This window comes from Leptosomus discolor, chromosome 15 (assembly GCF_034619465.1).
Source record: "Leptosomus discolor isolate bLepDis1 chromosome 15, bLepDis1.hap2, whole genome shotgun sequence".
Classification (NCBI taxonomy): Eukaryota; Metazoa; Chordata; class Aves; order Leptosomiformes; family Leptosomidae; genus Leptosomus; species Leptosomus discolor.
In genome coordinates this window covers 18,868,670-18,893,062 of record NC_141405.1, presented here as the reverse complement: position 1 = coordinate 18,893,062, position 24,393 = coordinate 18,868,670, and the positions used below count along the sequence as shown (strand labels likewise).

The 24,393-nt window shown below is 45.4% G+C and overlaps 1 protein-coding gene across 1 annotated transcript in view; it reads right to left on the bottom strand.

The window, feature by feature from the left end:
* Positions 1-573: 573 nt before the first annotated feature.
* LOC104342122 (uncharacterized) overlaps positions 574-24,393 on the bottom strand; it is a 43,722-nt gene continuing 19,902 nt past the window's right edge. The window contains 40 exon segments of the mRNA XM_086473547.1: positions 574-729; positions 1,360-1,455; positions 1,599-1,703; positions 1,790-1,960; positions 2,056-2,181; positions 2,447-2,650; positions 2,808-3,116; positions 3,277-3,401; positions 3,574-3,739; positions 3,826-4,009; positions 4,404-4,600; positions 5,054-5,172; positions 5,332-5,458; positions 5,614-6,003; positions 6,092-6,182; positions 6,270-6,415; positions 6,501-6,677; positions 6,906-7,148; positions 8,168-8,423; positions 8,526-8,662; positions 9,306-9,429; positions 9,737-9,854; positions 9,942-10,029; positions 11,154-11,224; positions 11,379-11,688; positions 12,052-12,222; positions 12,814-12,996; positions 13,062-13,180; positions 13,827-13,965; positions 14,047-14,150; positions 14,257-14,355; positions 14,448-14,511; positions 14,640-14,732; positions 14,932-15,046; positions 15,144-15,171; positions 16,822-16,978; positions 17,072-17,215; positions 17,294-17,538; positions 21,306-21,489; positions 22,914-22,974. Coding sequence (XP_086329673.1) covers positions 574-729; positions 1,360-1,455; positions 1,599-1,703; positions 1,790-1,960; positions 2,056-2,181; positions 2,447-2,650; positions 2,808-3,116; positions 3,277-3,401; positions 3,574-3,739; positions 3,826-4,009; positions 4,404-4,600; positions 5,054-5,172; positions 5,332-5,458; positions 5,614-6,003; positions 6,092-6,182; positions 6,270-6,415; positions 6,501-6,677; positions 6,906-7,148; positions 8,168-8,423; positions 8,526-8,662; positions 9,306-9,429; positions 9,737-9,854; positions 9,942-10,029; positions 11,154-11,224; positions 11,379-11,688; positions 12,052-12,222; positions 12,814-12,996; positions 13,062-13,180; positions 13,827-13,965; positions 14,047-14,150; positions 14,257-14,355; positions 14,448-14,511; positions 14,640-14,732; positions 14,932-15,046; positions 15,144-15,171; positions 16,822-16,978; positions 17,072-17,215; positions 17,294-17,538; positions 21,306-21,489; positions 22,914-22,974 — 6,142 coding nt within the window.

Here is a 24,393-nt window from a genome sequence, read left to right as displayed (position 1 = left end):
TGTGGGTTTAATGGTATGGAATTTTGTATGGTGTCTAATGGCCCTGTTTGCTCGGTGTCATGAAAGCCTTCTGCGTTTCTTAGGTATCAGTCATTGTCCTTACTCCCTGGAATAGTGTTATTTCATTGGGAAACACTGTATTCCTTCCTGTTCAACACCTCTTCATCTTGCTTTGTCAATATCTTGAACAACACAGGCCCCAGAACAAGTAACTTTTCTCTTTCATTCTGTGTCTTTGGGGGTTATGTATCTGAGTGAGAAGCATCCTTTATATCACTCACTAAAGTAATAAGGAATGCATGATAGTTAGGAACTAGGTGACAAAAACCTGTACGATGGCATAAGAAGACAAAGGTTATAAGCCAAAACTGTGCCATAAGGCTTATGATGACACAGCTCTAACCAGTAAAAAGTGAAATAAATTAAAATTACACTTCATGGTGTGTATGCGAAGGAATCTACTCTTTATTCACTAAATACTGAGGTGGTGATGATTATAAATTATGGAAGAAAGTGACTAAGTATTTCACATTTTGTGCAGCCCTCAGGTCACTTTGCTGCCTCATGACATCCTCACTCTTCCTCTTCTATCTTCTTGCCATGAAACTCCCGGCTCTTCACTCGGAGCTTGTTGACCTGTGACTCTGCAATGTCAGCCCGCTCCTCGGCTTCCTCCAGCTCGTGCTGGATCTTGCGGAACTTGGAGAGGTTGACATTGGACAGCTCCTCCTGTGTGGGGAGAGCGAGTCGGTGGTGAGGAGCCCAGGGCAGGGGTTTCACTCCTCCTGCCCCTTGGCCATGCAGGGCTGTGGCTATTCCCAGGGGAAGGCACGACTCTCCAGCCCCCACTCACCACTGCTCACCCATAAGCCTCACACAGACCTCCTGAGCCTCCCTTGTTCAGGACCCCACTGCAACAAGGTTCACCAGTGCTGTGTCTGTGCTCTTGAGGAGCAATACTGTCACTTGGATTTGTCATTTGTGTATTTATTTTCCCACTACCGCTGTTCAGCTATCAGTGTGATTTGTTAGATTAAGAAGACCCTGAAACGTTCTGCTGTTTCTTACTAGCAGAGGTTCATGAACTCCACTTAACGTCAGTCAGTGGATGTGGCCCCTGGGTTTGTTTAGTCTGACCTCCTGTGTGAAGGAGGCTGCAGAACTTCCCTCAGTTCATCCCTGACTGCCGGGTGCCCAGAACCCAGCAAAGCCTCATGACACCATAGTGAGATGGTGTGGCCAAGACTGTCGTGTCTTAGGAGTTTCTTTCACGCCCCTTTCCTGGTATCCAAACTCGTCTCAATGAGCCTGCCGCCCCGAGGGAAGATGGCTCTTGCCTGTTCTTTGCGCAATACTTACAGCCTCCTCAGCTTGTCTCTTGTAGGATTTCACCTTCATTTGCAGCTTGTCCACCAGATCCTGCAGCCTGAGAATATTCTTACGGTCTTCCTCAGACTGGAGTGGTGGGCAAACAGGAAAGAGAGGGAATTATAGGTTCGGCATCATGTGAGGTTAACAACTCCCCTTGGGCGTGGTGCGTGCAAAATCTGAATTGCTGTCAGAAAACTCTGTCAGCCCAAGGAGGCCTTCTGCCTTACCTGGTAGGTCAGCTCCTTCACCCTCCTCTCGTACTTGCGCACACCCTTCACGGCTTCAGCGCTGCGCTTCTGCTCAGCATCAACCTCCCCTTCCAGCTCCCGCACCTGCAGCGAGAAGCCCATCTTTGCAGCTTCCCTGGTGTCTCTCCAAGGGACGTGCTCACTCGTGCACAAATACCAGCCCTACGCACTCTGGCCTCCAGCTTCTGGATTTGCTTCTTGCCTCCCTTCAGCGCCAACTGCTCAGCCTCATCCAGACGGTGCTGCAGGTCCTTCACCGTCTGGTCCAGGTTCTTCTTCATCCTCTCCAGGTGGGCGCTGGTGTCCTGCTCCTTCTTCAGCTCTTCTGCCATCATGGCCGCCTGACGAGACCAAAGGGTCAAAGCAGTTTTGGGGATGGAGACAGTTTGGGGGAGAACATATCCGTCATCAGCAGCGAGAGGAGCCCCCAACTCACATCTGTGATGGCCTTCTTGGCCTTCTCTTCAGCATTGCGGGCTTCCTGGATCATATCCTCCATTTCACTTTGAATTTGCACGATGTCTGTTTCCAGCTTCTTCTTGGTGTTGATCAAGCTGGTGTTCTGTGCAACAGGAAAGACACGATTTCTACTGTTAGACCTAAAGCTTCCATCAAGTTGAAAGTGTGAATATTGTTTATCAGACTCTTTAATGCAAGAGTCCTCTTTAGAGTCATAGCAGCAAACCAGACAGGCGTGGCTGGCTGGGTTGGCCCTGTCACGGCATGGCTCTTCAAGTGTCTACACAGCAATTGCTTACGAGATGCACAGCAATCGCATTCTGTGTTATCCCTTGTTGATGGGATTGGTTTCCAGCAGAGTGCCCAACCTGGGTATGGAGGAGCTGCACACGTTCCGTGGCGTCCAGAAGCTCCTGCTCAGCCACTTTCCTCGACCGCTCCGTCTGTTCCAGGGCTGCCCGTAGCTCCTCAACTTCTGCCTGCAGCAGGTTGGCTCTGCGCTCCACCATGGCCACCTGCTCCTTCAGGTCCTCCTGCGTCCTGACAGCATCGTCCAAGTGTAGCTGGGTATCCTTTAAGAGAAGAAAGGGAAATTATAAAACGGCATAGCACTGGAGCAGTGTTAGACAGTGACATGTATGTCTTGTTTACTAATCTCTGTGCTTGATTAAGATGTCAGCATACTACTAGGCAAGATAGCTACCTGCATGCTCATATTGGCCTTCATACCTTGAGCACTGCCTGAGTGTTTCTCAGGTTCTTTTGTGCCTCAGCAGCCATGCGGTTGGCATGGCTCAGCTGGATCTCCATTTCATTCAGGTCTCCCTCCATCTTCTTCTTCAGCCGCAGGGCTTCATTCCTGCTCCTGATCTCAGCATCCAGGGTGCTCTGCATGGACTCCACAATTCTGAGGTGGTTTCTCTTCATCTGGTCGATCTCCTCATCTTTCTCTGCTATCTTCCTGTCAATCTCAGACTTCACCTGGTTGAGCTCAAGCTGGAGGCGCAGGATCTTCCCCTCCTCATGTTCAAGGGAGGCCTGGACAAGTCAGCAGGAACAGTGACTTAAACTACCGCTACCTTTCCAAGTAATCTCTTATGCAGGACTTCACAAAATCTACGCTTGCTTTCCTGCCATCTCTGCAGGTAACTCCTCCCATACTTTCAGTCTGGACACCATTTATTTGCACCGTGTGTACCTCAGCTTCCTCCAGGGAAGCCTGGAGTTCAGACTTCTCCTGCTCAATCTGCTTCTTGACTTTCTCCAGCTCATGAATGGCCTTTCCTCCCTCTGCAATCTGCTCCGTGAGGTCGGAAATCTCCTCTGGGGGAACACAGACCAATGGCATGGTCAGGCACAGAGCAGAATGGGAAGGGCCATGTCACACCCAGGTGACGGGCATCTTTGCCGACCCGCAGGCCCAGACCCATGTGCAGCGGTGGGTAGTGGTGGATAGTGAGAAAGCCCAGCCAGGAGCCGAGGGCCAGGGACTTACGCTGCAAGTTCTTGTTCTCACGCTTCAGCGTTTCCAGGTGGTCCAAGGACTCCTCATAGGCATTCTTCATCTTAAACAGCTCCGTGCTGAGAGAGCGAGACTCCTTCTGGGAGGCTTCCAGCTCGGCCTGCGTTTCCTCATACTTCTGCTTCCATTCTGCCAGGATCTGAAGAGAAACAGGACCTCAGTATGGACGTGGCAATCAGGAGGGCATGCTCTGCCCAGGAGCCCCAAGGCTGGAGCCCAGAAGACCTTGTCAAAGTTCTTCTGCTTCTTATCCAGAGCTGCACAGGCAGCGTTTGATCGCTCCACATCAATCATCAGGTCCTCCACTTCGTTCTGCAGCCTCTGCTTTGTCTTTTCCAGGGAGGCGCATTTGGCATTCACAGCTTCAACGTGTTCCTCTGCATCCTGCAAGCGCTGTGCCAGCTTCTTCCTGGGAGGGGGTAAGCAGCAGCTCCAGGTTGGAGCTCAGAGGGGACCCAGTTCTGTACTGTTCACCAGAGGGCAGTTGTCTGCTTTGGGGCCATCGAGCCTAGCACTTTTTGCAGATTTTTTTCTGTTCCAAGACTGTATTCAGCCTAAAGGGTCTGTCACCTCTGTATCCTAGCTCCTACTGCGTATGCGGCCTGTCTTAGCCTTTCTAGCCCTGAAGTTATGTTTGTCCTTCCAACCTACACTTTTCCTCTCCCTCCCTCTCTCCTCTCTACCACAAACACACTTTCTCCCTGCTTTCACCCCACCCCAGTGCTAAACCACTCTTGGAGACTCCAGTTCCCCTTGACAGTCTCAGCCTTCTCCAGCTGTACGACATCCCATTTCCCACGTACTTGGCCTCCTCCAGCTCCTCCGTGCGCTGAATAGCGTCCGTCTCATATTTGGTTCTCCACTGGGCCACTTCGCTGTTGGCCTTGGACAGGGCACGCTGCAGCTCCCCCTTGGCTTCCTGCTCCTCCTCGTATTGCTCCCGGAGCAAGTCACAGTCGTGGCGAGCAGACTGCAAGGCGTGGGCCAGGGCGCTCTTGGCCTGTGGGGACATTGGGATCGGTAACCTGAACACTTGTCTTGGGGTGCCTCTTGACAGTGAAACTGACAGTGAAATTAGAATGAAACTCTAACGAGGCAAATGCAAAGCTGAGAGCTGATGAAGCTACCATGAGTGTGTTCTGGGGGACCAGATGTGTTAGTGACAGGTGCTCTGGGGACAGAAATCTATGTTTTCTCTAAATGTTTTGACATATGTTTCTCAGTCTTGTCTTAGAGAGTATCATCAGAATCTCATGAAACCCTTCCGGATGACTTCCTCCAGCACCAAAACCAGTATGTTTCCTTCCCTCTCTAGCTAATGAGTCAGTGGCATTACTGGTGTTCCCTCCACTACTACATGTCTTTGAAGAAAGAATATTGATCCAATCCTGGATCAAACAGAATTTTCCATGTGCTTTTAAGGGTGATGTGTTTTCAAGACACACTTCCACACCTTTATTTCTTCCTCTAGATGTCTCTTGAGTTCCTCAATCTGTTGGGTAAATCCTTGCTTGCCCCTAGACAGCTGAGAAATCAGAGCATCTTTTTCCTCCACTTGGCGTGAATATTCACCTGGGAAGGGTAAAGTGAAAAAAAGTAACTTCATTATTAACCATATTGGTTCCTGTAAACACCTCTGATCAGCAGCTCTGAGATACAGGGTATCACGTTGCACCCCGCTGTATGCTCATGGTGTGCAGAGTTTGCACCTCAGTAATGACGATGTCTCACCTGACTCTGTCTGCAGACGAGCTCTTTGAGTATTGAGGTCGTTGATCATGCGCTGATTCTGCTCCTCCTTAGTTTTAATCTCACTCAGCTGGTCTTCCAGAGTCCGGCACATCTTCTCCAGATTTGCCTAAATAGCGAACGCAAGGAGGGAAAGGAAATGAACAGCTGGACTCTGCCTTACCCTCACAGCAGAATGGGATTTAGTTGTGAGACTGTGGCTGGTGAATGTAGCCTATGTGCCATACCTCGGCCCTGTGAGTATGTTCTCCTGCAATTCCATACCTTGGCTTTGGAGACAGTCTCCATGTTACTGGCCAAGTCATCAATCTCCATCTTCAGCTCGCTCTTCTCCTTCTCCAGCTTCTGCTTCACGCGTTGCAGGTTGTCGATCTGCTCCCCCAGCTCCGCTGTGCTGTCCGCATGCTTCTTCCGCAGGGCGGCAGCCGTGGCTTCGTGCTGCAGCGTGGCCTCTTCGAGGTCACGGCGCATCTTCTGAAATTCCGCCTCGCGCTTCTTGTTCATCTCAATCTGAGCTGCGGTAGCTCCTCCTGCTTCTTCCAGGCGCTCGCTGATCTCCTCTAGCTCCCTCGAGAGATCGGCCCGATGCTTCTCGGCTTTTGCCCGAGAGGTTCGCTCTGCCTCAATTTCCTCCTCCAGTTCCTCAATACGAGCCTGGGGAACATTAGGGACCCTTCACAGCCATGTCCTCCTCCTACCTGACCTGAGTCTGGGTGGGAGAGGGGAAGGAACAGAGACTTGCCTGCAGCTCCTTGATCTTCTTCTGTAATTGCATGCCCAGGGCTTGCTCATCCTCGATTTTGCTCTGGATCTGGCTGATTTCAAAGTCTTTCCTTTGGGCAAAGCAAAGCATGTCAGAGCTCAAAGGAAAAAGACAAGTGCACCAGCCCAGCACTCAGGTGCCCTGCAGCCACTCTTACTTCTTCAGTTTCTCATCCAGCTGCTGCTTATCATTCTCCAAATCCATTATGCTGTCGTGGGCCAGCTTCAGGTCTCCTTCCAGTTTCCTCTTAGCTCTCTCAAGGTCCATGCGCAGTTTCTTCTCCTGCTCCAGGGACCCTTCCAGCTGAAACAAACAAGACCATCAGTGCTCGACCAGCCCGGTTTAACTCCATACCTGTCCTGTCCTTGCTGTCTGCCTGTCTGCTTACGTCGTCCACTTGCTGCTCCAGCTTGGTCTTAGCTTTGGTCAGCGTGTTGACTTTGTCCTCTTCTGCCTGCAGGTCATCCAGTGTCTGCTGGTGGGCCTCTTGGAGGGCTTTCTTCTCTTTTGTCAGCTTGGCGATGGTCTCGTCCAGGGCTGCCATCTCCTCTGTGAGGTTTTTCACCTGTTGATTGCAAGAAAGAATCAAAAGTCTGTAGAAGACTTGACTACCAGTGCAGTGACCTTTTCACTTTTGAGTGCTTAGCCAGGAGCTTGTTTTCCATGTGGGCTACCTGGCTACCCCGCTGTGATGCTCCTGGTGTCTTCCAAACCTAGCTTTGTTCTCAGGACACCAGGCTGATGTGAGAAGCATCTGTCCCTTCACCCTTCATGTGACTCCCTGTGTGTGTACCTTGTTTTCAGTGGCATGCTTTTCCTTCTCCACTTTGGCCAACGTTAACTCAAGGTCATCAATATCTTTCTTCAGCTCTGAACATTCATCCTCCAGTTTCCTCTTCTTGGCTGTCAGCTCAGCATTAATTTCCTCCTCGTCCTCAGCCCTTTCAGTCACCTCCTTAATTTTGGCTTCCAGCTGGATTTTGGTTTTGATGAGCTGGTCACATCTTTCCTCAGCATCAGCCAAGCTATCTGCTTCCTAGTGGGGAGACACAGATTTTTGCGAGTTGTCACGTTTTGGAGTTTCTCCAGTCTGTCTTTTGTATCACTGGGTAGGCATGTGTTAGAATGGTGGCTGAACCTGGCCTGCCCCTCCAGCAACTGGAAGATCTTGCCTGGTGTTTACTGGGAAACCTTGTCGTCTGGAATCAACGTTGATTCCAAAGTTTTTGTGTCCCTTAAAAATACCTTACAGAGAGGGCAGCTATGAGAATAGCTCATGCACCCACAAGCATGACAGAACAGTGGGCACTTCAGTTCCTAGTTTCAGTGGGAGCAAGGGCTTGGAGCCTTTTTTCGTGGCAGAAAAAGTATTTAGTAGCTTCTTTGGTTTAACTGTCTCACCGAGAACCTTATAATATTTGGGAAGCAAAGGCTTTTCCATTTTTCAGGATGATTTAGTTGAGAAAGAAGTTGATCGCTTTTTTACACGCCTTAAAATAGCTGCAAGACCAATAGAGTTCTTGCCTTTGCTATCGGCTACATCTGTGCGTGTTCCAAGCCACACCTAGTATTTCCAGTGCTAAACAGCTGATTGCTTCATTTGGTGTGAAGAAACTGCCTTTTCCTGATGGAGTCTGAATGGCAAGTATCCATGTTTCTGAAAGGAATCAAGGCCTTCTCATGTAGCTAGAGTAAGCAGGAAAAGTGTGTGCTTCTCAGGTTTGCCTTTACTCTGTTAGACAGATACACCCTGCTTTGAGAGTTGAGATACTTCCCTTCCAGATCAGAGCTCTCTGCTCTGGATTACATGTTGGCTAGTGTTACATGGCTCTTTCCTCAGACAGCAGGAACGCCGAGTCTCATGTGGGGCTGCCGTGAGACTTGCCATGCCCCTGCCAGTGCCTGTTTACTCAGCATTACCGTGCCTTAGAGTGTGTCATTTAGACTGTTTTCTACTGCATGTTAGTCAGCTTCCTGCAAGTTTCAGCTTAGGGTGAGAAGCATTCTGGCTGTATAACTTTCTTTTCCCAGGGACAAATGAACGGTGATACTCACAGCCTGCACTTGGAGCTGCAGGTCATTTTTCTCCTGCAGCAGGACCACCATTTTCTCCTCCAGCTCCTTCCTCTTTGCCTCAGACTTTGCAAGCTCTTCCTTGGTTTTCTCAAACTCTTCCTTCATGTTGGCCATCTCCTTCTCAGATTCTGCACTCTTTAGCAAGGGCTTAATCTTGAAGAACAGCTTCATCCAGGGCCAGTGCTTGACATTCATGAATGCACGAACATTGTACTGGATGCAGAAAATGGATTCCCTGAAACAAAATTCATATGGCTATTGCACAGCTTCAGTTTGATGAATTTAAACTTGGTCAGTCAAGTGCTATGAGAAAAATCTAAATATGAGTTATGTCTACCTTCTCTCTACCATTCTCCGATATTCCACTCTCATCAGGAAGCCCCTGCACCTCGCTTGTGTGCGAGTGATGATTTCTGCCAGTTTGTCATCTCTCATCTCTTCCAGGAGTCCCAGCAGTCCAGCTTTGAAGAACACCTCAAGAAAGTAAATTGTTAAGCGTGTAATTGTCAGTTAGTACAGAACAGAGACACAGAGTCTTTCAGGATTCTGATAAACCTTAATGGCCATGACCTGCCTCACCTTGGGCACCCTCCCAAACTCTCTGCCTAAGTGTCTATGAGCTTCCTATGAGCTCAGCCTTAAGCATCCCTGTCTGAGCTATGTGGTATGAGTTCTGGTTTCCAGTTCAGCCTCAGTCTCAACTACACCTGTGCTTGATCACAGACCCCAGTGAGCTCTACCATGACCTACAGACTTACTTCCTGACCTAGTGTTAGAACAACCTCATTGCTCTTGATCTGTCCAGGAATTAACGACTAGTGCCTGGGCCTTGTTAGTCTACTTATATCTGACCCTGACCAATCTTGTAAATGAAGACTTTATGGCTTCACTTCAGACCTTCTTATTGTCACAAACCTGACTGATGATCTGGACTCTTGGTTGAACCTGACTACCATTCCAAGATCTTTCCCACTTGCCTTGCTTGAGTAGTTTGGGCACTTGCTGATTGAGGCCTCTACCCTGCCAGCTCTGGTTTTGTGCTGTGCTTACTGCCCCTGAAGGAGCAGCCCATCCTTACTGCTCCCTGACAGACTTTTAACACAGGACTTGTTTCTACCTTGGTGTGACCAAATCTGTATTGGGTGTGGTCCACATCAATGGACCCAAGGAGTTTTTCTGAAGCCTTCTTGCTGTCCATGAACTGTCCCTCTGGGATAGCACTTGCATTAAGCACTCTGTATCTGCAGAAGAAAACAGAAGATAAAGAAATCCCCAGCACCAAAACCCCCACTGTGATTGAAGCCCACAGCCTTCTCAGACTGTCTCATTGTACCAGTCTTATGCTGGGAGACAGCTCATCCTTTCAGAACAGGATATGGAGAGGCTTTTTACTATTACCTCTAAGTGCAAGAGAATCCTGATCTCAGCAATGTCATATCATCGTGAACTGACAGTGAAACATTTCAATGTCACTACTCAGTACCAATTTAAAGCATAATCAGGCTGTTCAGCTTGTTCTGAATGTGGAGAAAGGTGGAGCACTCTTACCTCTGCTTGAAGTCAGCATAGAGGACTCTGCTGGGGAATCCTTTCCTACAAATTCTGATCCCTTCCAGCACACCATTGCAGCGCAGCTGATGTAGCACCAGCTCATGCTCCATGGCACCTAACAAACACCACCATTTAGTGACTACCCCATTGTCAGGAGGAGAACTTCTGTGGCTTGAGTTTTTCTCCTATTGGATCCCCTTACCAGGAGTTTTTGTTTCATTTGGAATGATGCATCGTACAAAATGGGGGTGTGTGCTTCTCAGGTTAGCCATCAGCTTGTTTAGGTTCTCCTGTGAGATCATGAAATGAAGTTTGTACTATTAAGCATAAGCACTGGAAATTTAACAGTTGATGTACAAAACTGATAGTTTCAGGGTGCAGACCTATCTTCTCTAAAACATCCTACAAAACTCCCAAAGAGAAACATGGATAGTGAGGGGTCTCAGATTTTTGGTTTTGAAGTTCTTTTGTAGAATAATGATTAGTATTATGTTTTCTTGATCTCCTTATATAAATACAGAGCTGCCATCTCACAGCTTTCCTTCCAGCTGGTATTTCTTATGGAATTTCATTGGATATTTTAAGTGGATGACGTGTACACTTGGTTAAGTGTGACTACCATCTGATTTGGTGGCTAAAGTTCTTTTTAAATGGATGGAATATTTGTGCAGCCCAGATAGGTTTGCTTTTTCAGTAGTAATTCAACGTCCCTAAATATCTCCAGATCAGCCAAATAGAAACCTTGAAAACATAACTGAAAACTGACCTCAAGATTCATTAATTTGACATAAATTAACATTTACTCTCTTTCCCTACTGAAATTAAAACATTGCCTTAAAATCTCACAATCACAAGGCATTTTTTCTTTTTTTTGCTTTTCATATTTGATGTATTGTTTCGAATTCTACAATGTGTTCGCACTGAAAATCTTCATAGATATGTAAAAGAGGTATGGGAAATATCTCTGAAGTCTCCAGGGAAGCTTTTAAGGAATTTCAGATGAGTTGTTATTCACTTCCAGTCTAAGTAGGTCAACTTCACTGTCTGGAGATTTTTTACAGAATCTTCAGAAAAGGTAATAATAAAACTAAGGCAGGTGGAAGAAATAAGCCAAAATACAAGGATGCAATAACAGTAGTTAGAGTAGTTAGTTGGAAAAAAAGTCTAAGACAATTCTCAAGGGGTTCCAGGAGACTGACAATATCATTCTGTCTCCTGAAAAAATGGGAAGACCATGCACGCACTGAGGTAGATTTTTTGTAGTTTCCTAACAAGGCAATCTTTTAATTTCCAAGACCGGAAAGGAAATGATTTTCAAGGATGGGAAGAGCTATGACCAAAACTGAAACAGATCATTCAAATTGAGAATAAAATTGCATTGCATCATCAAAGACATGAAGAATAATGCCCTTACCCGGAAAAGAGCTGAGACAGTCTGGAAAGAAGAACCCTTCTTCTTGCCACCCTTTTTGCCACCACCACCCTCTGCAAATGGAAAAAAAGAAAAAAAGTATTGAAACAGGGAAGTTGCATGGTGGTCACTACAGAACACAAAACAACTTTAAATTTCCGGTGTTTACTGCTTTCATTCTGTGCCAACGATGTCCTACATTAAAAATACAATTTTCAGAGAGCTGACCTGCATCTGCTCCACCATAGTTGGCAAAGAGTAAGGCCAATGTTTTCAGTGATGATTTCTGGTACAACCCAATGACAGTTTCATTCAGGGGGTCTTTGTTCTTCTCCAGCCAACCAGAGATGTTGTAGTCCACCGTGCCAGCATAGTGCACCAGGGAGAAGTGGGCCTCAGCCTTGCCTTTGGCAGGCTTGGGCTTCTGGAAGTTGTTGGACTTGCCCAGGTGCTGGTCATAGAGCTTGTTCTTGAAAGAGGTGTCAGTTGCCTTGGGGAACATGCACTCCTCTTCCAGGATGGAGAAGATGCCCATGGGCTGGAAGGTGCCACAAGAAGTGACAGAGAAAAAGGATCACGATGTGAAGCATGTGCTATGAACATCAAAGGTACCAGTGTGTTGCTGGGGGCATCTCTGCCTGGATAAGGCCCTAAGTTTGTCAGGAGTTGTTCTCAGCCAGGGAGCTTATTTCTGCCTTCCCTTGCCTTTCTGCAGCCTGCTTTCATGGAACTGGTAAGAACGTTTGTCTGGTTCAGGTTGGAATTGGGAGTAAAATTAGAGGGAGAAGTGGTAAACAGAAAAATAATTGGGAAAATAGCTACAAGCGGCTAGTTGTTTTGGGAGGCCAGAATTCCATCACAGAATGCCAAAATACATCGTACAATTGTACGGAAAAAGTACCTTCTCAATGAGCTCAATGCAGGCAGCCAGGTCCATCCCAAAGTCAATGAACTCCCATTCAATTCCTTCCTTCTTGTACTCCTCCTGCTCCAGCACGAACATGTGGTGGTTGAAGAACTGTTGCAGTTTCTCGTTGGTGAAGTTGATGCACAGCTGCTCAAAGCTGTTGAACTGCCCAAAGCAAGGAGAGGTGCGCAGGTTCTCAAAGTGTGTCAAACACCACGAGGTTTTGTTAAAAATCTCCTGATGATGTTTGAAATTCCCCAGCTGAAACACCACTCCTAACCATACTCTCAACAGCACGTGTTTCCTGAGCAGGACTTCTGCTCTAAAAGATACTGTCCTCAAAGGATTGTATTATTATTACTTTTGAAATCAAGCTCAAAGTAACAGTGCTTTTTTACTGTGCTACTCAAAAGCAAATCCTCCTCAGCTGCAGCATTGTGTAGGAGTCTCAGCTCTCTGACCTAGAGCTGCCTCTTTCTTTGCAAAGCCTAAGACCTTTGCAAGCTCAAGGGCCTCTGAGACCATTTGTAAGAAGACAGAGCTTTTTTCTATCTGTTGATAATGTTAGAATCAAAGTGTTTGTTAGCAAAGCCATTTGAGGGTGCTACTGTAACAGAGGAGATGGAGGGGTTTCTACAAAGCTGCAGATGAGGAGGATAAACTTCTGAATCTTCTTAAAAAGAAGTGTGTTTCTGAGTCCTCATGACCCCTGCCTGCCCCTCCCTTGACTATCCGTGCCAAATCCTTGTTCCTTACATCAAAGATCTCAAAGCCAGCAATGTCCAGCACACCAATGAAGTACTGTCTTGGTTGTTTGGTATCCAGCTGTTGGTTGATGCGAATAACCATCCACAAGAACATCTTCTCAAAGACAGCCTTTGCCAGGGCACCAACTGCATTGTTCACCTAAAGCAGAGAAGAAAGGACCAGAGTTACCACCTAGGGTCCAAGAAGAATGCTCACATACTCTTTCAAGCCATGTCTTTTCAGCCTCCAGATTTTACCTGTGATACATTTTGACCTTTGGTCACAAATTCATTCCCAACCTTGACTCTGGGATAACACAGGGCTTTAAGCATATCAGCTGAGTTCAGGCCCATCAGATAGGCAGCCTTGTCAGCCACTAAAAAGGGAGGGAGAGAGAGAGAGAATCATTTATTTTGAGACAATAGCTAGAGTTCGGTCAGTGTGAACAACACTGCTGTTCATGTCCTGGAAATGGAAATGCATTGGTCTGGTCTCATAGAAAAGGTCTGGGAAGCAATGTAAATTCTGGAAGCTAATGATGGCCGCCTTGGAAAGCTAGAAGAGGTATTGCTTGGATGTCAATAGCTTGAATCTGGAAGTTCCCAGGAGACCCACAAAAGCCTCTGGCCTTACATGAGGCAAGCATGCAACATGTTAGTTTTCCGTGGAAAGTTGATTTCTGTGTAGCCAAGAATGCAGGATTTATTTCACAAAAAATATAATTGCACGCCATGGTTCCTCAGTGGCTGAAGGTTTTAGAGAGCAAGTGATGTTCTGTGTCGAAGTTGGAGTTCCACTTTTCAGGCTATGTGTGTTTCTGGAGTATCCATTGGTTATAATAATGGTATTCCCCGTGATGAGGGAAGCACCTCTGCAGTTAGGCAGGCAATGAACAAAGATGCTTTTCCTTAGTGTTTTAGGTGGTGACTCAGGCCAACAAAGGCCTGTCTCTGTAGGCTAACATATCATCTCTGCAGATAGAGTAGTTCTTTGAACAAGTCAGCTGCTGAATCTGCTGATACCTTCTGTGCCATCTGGCTCTGCCTGTTCCTCTCGTTGTTTCTGCTTGAACTTCAGGTTCCCATAGTGCATGACAGCCCCTGTCAGCTTGTAGATGGCTGTCTTCTCATCAGCAGTGAAGCCCAGGATGTCAATGGCACTCTGCAGTCAAACCAAGAAAGTCAAATTGTTGCCTAACGACCATCACAATCTCATTAAAAATATTTTCTTTGTAGTACTTACATCTGTAGCCATCAGCTCCTCCTGGTCATCAATGCTGGGAACAGTGACCTCACCTTGACTCACATAGTGGAAATCATAAGGGTTGGTGGTGATGAGGAGCATGTCTGAAAACAGGAAGAGGCAAGGCACAGGCTTAGTTTTGTCAACCAGGTAACACAGGGAACTGTTGCTCAGTGATCACCCTCAAAAAGACATGATGATCCTTCCTACCAATTAACTCTGGTTTCTTGTTGGACATGATCTGGTAAAATATGTGGTAGCTTCTTTCTGCCTTGAGCTGGAAAGTGACTCTGGACTTCTCCAGCAGATCTGGCAAGGAAGGTCAAAAGAATTAGGCACAGGAAGACACATGGAGGTGGAATTTTAGGAAGGAATGGGACCAGGCCAGGAGAGCGCCTTACAAGTTTCAATGTCAGCAGAAGCCAGTTTGCCTGTGGCCCCAAAGTGGATTCTGATGAATTTGCCCTGTTAAGGAGAAGAAGAACCACTTCAGCCTGGATGGGTTCTTTCAACATCTTCTTTACATGGAATGCTGCTAGGGCATCATTGTCTTGTAATGAGAGGGACAGATTTTGTCTGAAGCAGCAACTTACAAAACGTGAGGAGTTGTCATTCCTCACAGTCTTGGCGTTGCCGAAGGCCTCCAGCAGTGGGTTGGCGCTGATGATTTGATCCTCAAGCGTTCCCTGCAGGATGATAATCATTGCTGGTTATCCTTTCCAAAAATCATGTCAGGAACAGAGGAAAGCATTGATTCAAGCTAGTATCTATTAGTTAACGATTTCATCCTCAAGCATTTCCTACAGGATGATAATTATTCAGTTGCAGTGTTCAGTTGACATGGGAATTACATCCCGAGCATTTACCATGTTCTTCATGACCCACCTGCATTTTGCCTGCCTGCTGCTCCTCCTTCTTCTTCTCCCCGCTCGCTGCAATTGTTGCAAAGTACTGGATGACACGCTTTGTGTTCACAGTCTTCCCTGCACCGGATTCTCCGCTGTCAAACCAACGAGAGAAGCAGAGAGCTGTGGTCAGACAGGAGGTCCCCTGGCACCGGGCAGCCCCACAGGGATGCGAGCAGGGGGTGTACATACGTGATCAGGATTGACTGGTTCTCGCGATCTGTGAAAGAGGCAGAAACAAAGATAGTGTTAATGACATTTTTGAGTAATATAGAACACAATGTGTGTGATAAATACAAGTAGTGCTTTTAGAGAGCCTGTATATTATATGGAGAGGGCTTGAGTTATGAAAGTTTGGATTTCTTTAATTTTTTTTCCTGCTCTGACGTATTAATTTGAACTTGGTTTTTGGTCATTGAAATAGGCATTTCTTCTTAATTTAACCTATTTCTCATATTAGTCTCTGTATGAAATGAGTCCTGATGCAAGAATGCCTGTTACTTTCCACTAACAGAAGTCTGGAGGATTATCTTCCACAGAGATTAATATCACATTTCTTGTGTGCCTTTTTGAGGTCTCAGCAAGTATATCTAACTTCTTATATACCAGTGAATCCTCAAACAATTTAAGAATCTGAGATCAGTTGATACCAGTTTTTCTTTAAAAAAAAAATAACCCTTTGCAAAATCTGATTAATTAGGTCTTATCTCTAAGTAGCAAGGGGTTGTAGGTACTAACTGCATGAGTCAAAAGAATTCTGATCTTCCCCTTTCTGATCTTTCTTTGTAGAAGTGTAGAGATTTAATCAATATTTGAAATGTATAGACAAGATTTTTTTTCTCCTTCTCTTATTTTTCTTTTTCATTAGTGAATTCAAAGGAATGATTTTTTTCTGAGGTGGGAAAGAATATGGGGGTCTGTTGGTTTGGCTTGTTTTTGTTTCAGATTATTTCTGCTAATTTTTTGTTTATTTCTGTCTTTATAAGTCTGTTTTTAAGGGCACTAAGAGGAGGAAGAAAGAAGATAGCAAATGTGAAAAAAAAAAGCTAAACTACTTGTTTTTCATGAACCTGCTCTGGTGTTAAAAGTGGAAGTGGAAAAGGAGAAAAAGGAACCATTCAAATTATCATTCTGTTTTTATTCAGTACTCAGGGACTTTTCTTAACTCTCAGCATTATTACTCTGTGGTGTTCAGTAATGTCCTTGTGGAATCATGAAACTACTGTAGGTGCATGACCATTAAATTATTGATTCCCTTCTCCATATTGCAGTTTTGGTGCACAGAATTCTAATCCTTTCTGGTCAAGTAACTTTCATGCCTAAGCAAATCCATAATACAGGGGTATTAACTAACAGCTAATTTGCAATGGAGGCATTTGTCATTACTTCCAGAAGGTGCAAATTCACCGGGATTCTAGCACTTGTTCATTCCCACGAAGTTGTAAATGTCAGAATAACACTTGAAATCAGATCATTTGCTTTTTTCAAATAATGTCTTCATGAAGCCAAAACAGCTAGAAATTAACCTACAATACAGTTCTGTGGAAGATTAATTAAAGAGTTCAGAGCTCTATTAATATTTTCTGTCACATTTTGAGCAAATCAGATGTCAATGATAGGTAGGTGAGAATTCCTGTTTCACTTGACTGAATTCATCCTATTAATTATTCTTCACTGTAACTTTTTCAGTGCTCTTGTCTGGATGCTATCAAAGTTTTAAAAATCGCTAGGACTGAACTGTGTCTCATGCATAATAATATCAGCAACTGTTAAAAAATATTAATTAATGGCTCATGCTGAGATTTACACACAGAAACTTCTTTAAATAAACACATGTTATATTGCCATGAAGATGCTGACATTGTCTCACCAGTCAACATGAACTGATAGGCGTTGTCAGAGATGGAGAAGATGTGTGGAGGGGCCTCCTGGCGCTTCTTGCCTCGGTAGGCCAACACCACCTCCGGGTTGTACACCGGCAGCCACTTGTAGGGGTTGACAGTGACGCAGAAGAGACCCGAGTAGGTCTGCAGGGAAGGGAGACAGCACGTTGGCTTCCGCTCAGCCTGGCAGAGCAGTTCCTGCTGGCTGCCCAAAGGAAGGCTGCTGCTGGTACTTACGTAGATCATCCAGGCTGCATAACGCTCTTTGAGGTTGTACAGCACAGCGGGTTCATGGAGGTGGGTCATCATGGCCATGTCCTCGATTTTATCGTACTTGGGAGGGTTCATGGAGAAGATTTGATCTTCCTTCACAGTCAGGGTCTGTCAGATCAAGAAAGAGATGCCTAAGAGCTGAGACTCCGAATTACATACAGTTTTTAAACCTTGTTTCTTACTCACCTCTCCACCTTCAGTCTTGACGGTGACCTTCCCTGATTCTTTGCTCTGGATTGACCCTTTCACAAAGGATTCCTTAGGATGGGCAACGAAGACCGATGTCTTGGCATCGAAAGGCTTGTTCTGGGCCTCAATTCTCTCCTTTTCTGACTTTCGGAGGTAAGGAGCCGCCTCCCCAAAGGCGGCCATCTCAGAGTCTGCAGAGGCCATGTCTACGCTTATATAGGAGGCACAGTCAGTAGAGCACTCTGTAGGAAAGAAGATAAACTGAGTTGGTGAGTGAACAGGTTTATGCGGAAGAGAGCAAAACTCTTGCACTTCAATGTCTTCAAATATTTAAGCAGGTATAAACAAGGCAAAAGTTGGATTTAAACTTCCCAGTCTTGGCTGAATATACTTGTATACTTTTCTGAAATTAATACTTAGAAATCTAGCTATGTAACAAAGTATAGAACAGTTCTTTAGTGCTGCAGTATTGTAGCACAGTTTAGCAGTATTACTTCATTTTGTCAACTCTAGTGAATTTGGATGTTGTCATAACAGATACTTCATATCAAAAAAGTCTCTGATTTTTTAAAAAATACTGTCCATGAGTCTCTGAGGGACTTCCTTGTCTGATAGAAAATATTGGCTTTTCACTGGAAAATTTACTTGCTGTGGGCAACTCATCTTGCATTATGACAGATATAAATGTCACTATTGCCTGTTCTGCTTTCTAGAAATCTTAAACTGTTGGATTTCTTCCTTAAAAGTTGGTAAATTTTGGTATTAGTTCTGTTGGCAGAGGCTGAAAATCAGTCACTGCTCTATGAAAACACGGCAACTCATTTTGTGTTGCACACATTACCAAAGCTAATATATAAGCTGAAAGAAAAAATGCTGCCTTCAAACCTAGAATAAAATCACTGGTGATAAAGATAGAAATGGATATCCAAGGCTTACAGGAAATGGAATAAAAAGGTATATGCTTTGCCCAGAAGTTCACAGGAGCCATACACTTACCTTGAAATTTTCTGTCAAGACTGGGCACAGCACTCCAAAGAGACTTTTATAGAGCCTGGTATGCAGATGCTTTGGATGTTTCCTTTTCCTTCAGTCAAAATATATTTTGGCAAACCATCTTTGGCAAAACTGTCTGGCGAACTTAACTAATGGCATAATTGTCATTTGATTTGACTGGATATATTTAGAAATGTTTTACATCTTACCATTCCTGTGGATACATTTCCTATAAATAGTCTGAGAGGGCTATTACTAAAGGAAGCTTGACTAGTCAATGCACTTAAAGAATTTGGATGTAGAATTTATAGGTTCCTCTACTGTGTTTACTGATAACTTGATCTTTGATCTAGATGAGATTATTTGGCATTTCTGTACTGCAACTATTCCAGATGTAAAATGAGAATAATACAATGTATCTTGTGCACATGGTCCTGTGAATGTAGGAATTGCCTTTACAGCATTAGAAAATACAATTCTACGAAAGATAAATCATGACTGTCATTCAGAAATTCACTATACGTTATATTGAAAGGGGGAAAACCAGACACATATTATGGGCCAGGACGTTTACTGAAATAGCAGTAGATACAGAGCGAATCCAAGAGACAGCAAGTCAGAATACATGTTCAAGTTTGGACATGCAATTCGTGCCTACAGTGTGAAAGGTGACTCCTTAGCTATAAAAAGAAATAAATATCTATGCAAGCAAATCTATACTTCGTATTTTGCAGAAATTAAGAAATTCAAGATGTGCATACTAGAAGAATGCTTACTGGTGATGTACTCAGTCATAATTGAAATTATAAAAAAGTCTTACTTTTTACGAAAAAAGTCTTACTTTTTACAAACAAATTACACATGGCACCTCATATCTGAAAAAAAAGAAAACTATACTGGTTTTTTTTCAAAACATTTCTGGTTTTAAAAGATCCAGTCCTTATTTTTACAGAGCTGATCTAGAAGGAACCTGTAATAGTTAACGATTAGCACATTAATTAATAGGGAAGTTATTCACAGTCAAAGTTATTTCTGCTTCTGGAACTTTATTAAAGATACTCTAAAGGTTAAGAGAGACAAACATGAAAAACTAACCTTGACCAGGAAACACATTCAACCCCAAATATATTCGTACTCAATAAATGCAGTATGACACTTCCCATTTCCCTTCACACAAAAAAAGAGTGTTAACATGCTTTAAAGATCTTAAGCCTGTGTCTCAAATATGCATGTGTTCATTGTCAACATAAATCAAGCAGTGTCCTCAGACAAGTCAGAAAGCAGGGGAGGTCCCTGTAGCCCTTCACTACCTACCACTCCAAAAAACCCCATCCCTCCACCCAAACACAACTGTACACACAATCACACGCGTGGCACACAGTCCAAGATCCTCTGCCCTCTGATACATCCTCAGACCAGCACTCCCATCCCATCCCAAGTATCTTGCATGCTTACACATTCATACAGTTCCACCAACAAAAGCTGTCAACACAGCACTGCCTGTATCAGAGCATTAGAGGTGGTAGGCAGTCCTGTACAATGCTGATACTCTGAGAAAGGGGGAATTTCCTGGTAGTCCTGGAAAGTGACACTGTCATTTGAGCTGCTTTAAACACGGAGAGATCTAAGCATGTTCTTCCCTTGGTCATTGGCATTTGGGATATTAAAAGAGCTCAGTGGATAAAGCTTGGTGAATAGCACAGGGGAAGGTCAGAAAAATGATGCCTGTGATCCAAGGTAATATCCAGCATCAAGCACTGGCCTGCGCATGAAGGTCTGGTCCCAAAGAGGACACGGGGAGGCTGATGGAAACACCTTGTACCCTGCCCAGGAGGAACCCAGAAACAATCACTGGGAAATGCTGAGTGCAGGGGTGCATCTGAAGTCTCGCCTCTCTGGGCAATCTCCGACTCCCGCAGACATACAGAAGTTAGGGGACAGAATCATAGAATCAAGGAATGGTTTGGGTTGGAAGGGACCTTAGAAAGATCATCTAGGGCAGCACGCCTGCTGTGGGCAGGGATATCTTTGACTAGATCGGGTTGCTCAAGGCCCCATCCAACCTCAGCTTATGTACTTCCAGTGATGGGGCATTCCCAAATTCTGGGGCCAGTCTGTTCCGGTGTCTCACCAGCCTCATCTTAAAAAAATGTCTCCCTGATATCCAAGCAGAATCTACCCTCCTCAGTTTAAAACCTTTGACCCTTGTCCTGTCGCTACAGGCCGTGGTAAAAAGTCTCTCTGCGTTTTTCTTAGAAGCCTCCTTTGTACATTGAAAGGCCGCAACCTGTTCTTCTCAGAGCCTTCTGACCTACAGGCTGAGCAGGCCCAACTCTCTCAGCCTTTCTTCAGAGGAGAAGTGTTCCAGTCCTCAGATCACTTTTGTGGCCCTCCTCTGCACCTGCTCGAGTAGGTCCATGTCTTTCTTGTACTGGGGGCCCCAGAGCTGGATGCGGTACTCCAGGTGGGGTCTCGTGAGAGCAGAGTAGAAGGGGAGAATCACCTCTCTCTGCAGGGCTGCTCTCAGTCGTCATCCCCCGATATATCCTGGTAGAGGGGATCGCCATGAGCCAGGTGCAGGACCTTGCACTTGGCCCTGTTGAACTTCATCGGGTTCACATGGACGCACGCGTCAAGCCCATCAAGGTCCCTCTGGATGATATCCCTTCCCACTGGTGTATCAACTGCACCACTCACCTTGGTGTTTGCAAACTTGCTGAGGGTGCACTCAGTCCTAATGTGTATGTCGTTAATGCAGATATTAGATACTATTGATTCCAGTACAAACCCTTGAGGGACACCACTGGTTTCCATTTGGAGACTGAGCCTTTGAGTGTAACTCTTTGGAAGCAGCCATCCTGCCAATTCCTTACCCATCTAACAGTCCATCCATCAAAACCATAACTCTCCAATTTGGTGGCAAGAATGTTGTGGGGGGCCGTATCAAAGGCCTTACAGAATTCCGGGTAGATGACATCAGCTGCTCTTCCCTTGCACACTGATGCAGTCACTCCACCGTAGGCGGCCACCAGATTAACAAGGCACAATTTGCTCTCAGTGAAGCCGTGTTGGCTGTCTCTAATCACCTCCCTCTGTCCCATGGACTTCAACACAACTTCCATGAAGGTCTCTTCCATGATCTTACCAGTCACTGACATGGGGCTGACTGGTTGGTAGTTCCCACAGTCCTCCTTATTACTCTATCTGAACAAAGAGAATAATTCCAAGGATGAAAAGAATTCCAAGAGAATGCCTATATAGGTAATGTGAGCCTAACTGACTGTGGGCAGAATCAAGAAGAGGTAATGAGCCAACTTGCATTGCATTCAGATTTAGAATGAAAAGTATTCCAGTTGAAGGCCATTTGTACATGAGAAGAAGACTAGGAGATCTGTAAAGGAGAATACAGAAAACTGCAGAGAGCAGCTTCTTGAAAGGAAGATGCGGAAGGCTGCCTGACTGCTCAAGGTGCAGAAGAATTGTAGCACACAGTACACCGTTCCACCTAACCCTGCTTGTAGCTGGAAGGTGTGAAGGAGGTCGTCCTTTGACAGACCATTCCTCTGGTCAAATGCTAGCAGCAGATCCAAATCCACAGCATGAATGTATGTGCTGTCTACCTGTTGAAGAAGAAACTGTAGTTGCAATCAAGTCCTATCTGGAATTTCTGTGCTCATCATGAACTTGACCTCTGTCTATTGATAGCTCTGCACTGATACTTTAGTCCTCAGGTACACACAATGGAAGTTAACATAAAGCAGTTATAGTAGTGTAGGCTGTGTTTGGTGTGATGGAGTAAAACATATCTTTAAATGGGATTGCTACTAATCAAGTAATATTCAGAGGGGTTATTGAAAGCAAGTGAGGTTCTCCAAACTATTGCACGGCGAGGTTCACTCTTTGCACTGCGAATACTTCTGCTAGTGAGTTCAGCTAAAAAACCACAAAAACTTTCCATTAAACAGTGATGTCCCCACTGTTGTGTGACTTCTGCAAGTGGCACTGGGTATGTCGTCTTATCATTCTGTGAGTTGTCATGTAGCATAAATACGGTACAAGCTCGGTAGGTCAGGTCTAGCCGTGCTGGTGACAGAGTTGAGCATTCCACTATTCCAGGCTTAGCTTTAAACATTTCACTGTAATACAAAGTAAACAGGAACAGCAATGAGCACTGCAAAAGTCCTGTTCCCAGTCATGCTGCCTGTTCATCATGCCCACCATTCATAACCATAAGCTGTAACTTTTCCTTTCGGAAATTAATGATTATTAACTCTTAGAGCAGCAGCAGCAGCCTTGTAATCTGTCTAGATACAAGGAAATTCCAGGATCAGTATCTCCATGTCATTGTTACAGAACCACCTTAAGGCCTCCTGCTTAGGTCCTCCACTCCTTCCACCCTGGACCAAGCTGACCAGGACCTCCTGGCAAGTTGCAATAACAGGGAAAGAGGCATGGTTGCAAACCACTGGCCTCCATTTCAGGTCCATTGTTCTTCTTTTCTGCCCAGAGAGAAGCTATTAGGAGCTAAACTAAAGCAAACCCAGTTGGACCATGTGGGAATCAACCAGCAAAGTTCAGAAAGGCATCTTCCTCATGGTCTTTACACATGTGGTGTAACATTTACCTTTGGGAGCAGTGAAATCCAGTACAGAAAAGTAGCTGAGTTGATGAGCTGCCATCTAAGTCTGTGAAAGAGCACAGCATCGAGGTCACCCTCACACAGTTCATGCCTTCACAACAGCATTGGGTACCTTTGTTACTCTCATTAGATTCCTTTGACCATGCAGCCATCCCAAAACAGATGCACCACGGATTTCAGGGACATTTTGAGGAGGGGTGTTCATGACGACATAATAGGATAAGCCATCTGTCTTTTCGCAAGCCATCCTGAAGTGCCCCAGTGATCATGTAAAGTCATCTTCTTCTCTGAATTTTTGGTCAGGCCACTAAGTACCAGCCAGCCGGCTGTTCCTCCTCCCTGAAAACATCTCAGCAGGGGAAGTGCCATAACTTTCATGAGCTGCAACGAATGGCATGGCCTAAACAGAACTGACCATTTTTCCAGATAGCTGGTCCTGCTACCCTGGCCATTATCTTTAGCTGCTCCTTTCCCAGTAGTTCCTCCAGCTAGTTACTCCTTCCTCCACCAAACACTCCAGCCAGGCCTTCCTTCTTTACACTCCCACCCCACAGCTGCTTGTATGTTGCTGACCCTTCTAAATAGCTGCTAACTAAAGGGATTTTCTTCAGCACTGACAACTGAGAAACTTCTTCCAAATATTCTGCCTTTAACAAGACCCCATGCAGCAACCAGAAAACACAAAGTCTGTGCCTGCATGCCTGCCTGATTCCTTCCAGATATTTAGTTTGTTTCACAGAGTGGATTTCGTACTCACAGGGTTAATGGGGTGGAGACTCTCGCAGGTGATGTTATATGGCACTTCTTAAGTGAAAAAATAAAGACGTAAACCTCTATTCATTAACAGATAGGGGTTGCATTTGTTCAGACTGGACCCAAGGTGCTTAGAGGTGAAACAAAAGCGTTTCCAGCATGAGCAGAGGCAAGTGATGCTCAAAAACATCCACTGTAAGAATTGCAGCTTTCAAATGGGGTTGTCAGTTATGCTGCAAGTGTTGGTTAGGTGTACTGAGAGAGACATCACCAGACCTGATGGGCAGTCTGACAGGGAATACCCAGCCTCCACTTCAGCGGCGTTTCTTCAGGCAGCAGTCCTCTGTGTAAAAGGAGAACTCCCAGGAATGCTAACCCAAGCTGAACAGAAATGCTGGCACCCTGATCCTTTGGAGGAAAACTCCTCTTCCCTGCCTTTCTGCTAAGACATGGCTCTGTGCTGAAGCCTGCATATGGTACGGATACATTTTCCTCATTAAGAAGCCTGTTTGTTCTGCTGATGGGCATTGATCATGTGGAATTAAATATGAGGAGTGCTTTCTCCACGCTCAGCATACCATGTCTACTCTACGCAGGTGTTTGTGGGTTGTCTGGTTAAGATATATCCTATCTCAGGATAGCCATGAAGAGATTGGCATGGCCTTTCACCGTCTCCTCATGCTGCTTCTCCACTCAGGGACCAACATCTGCA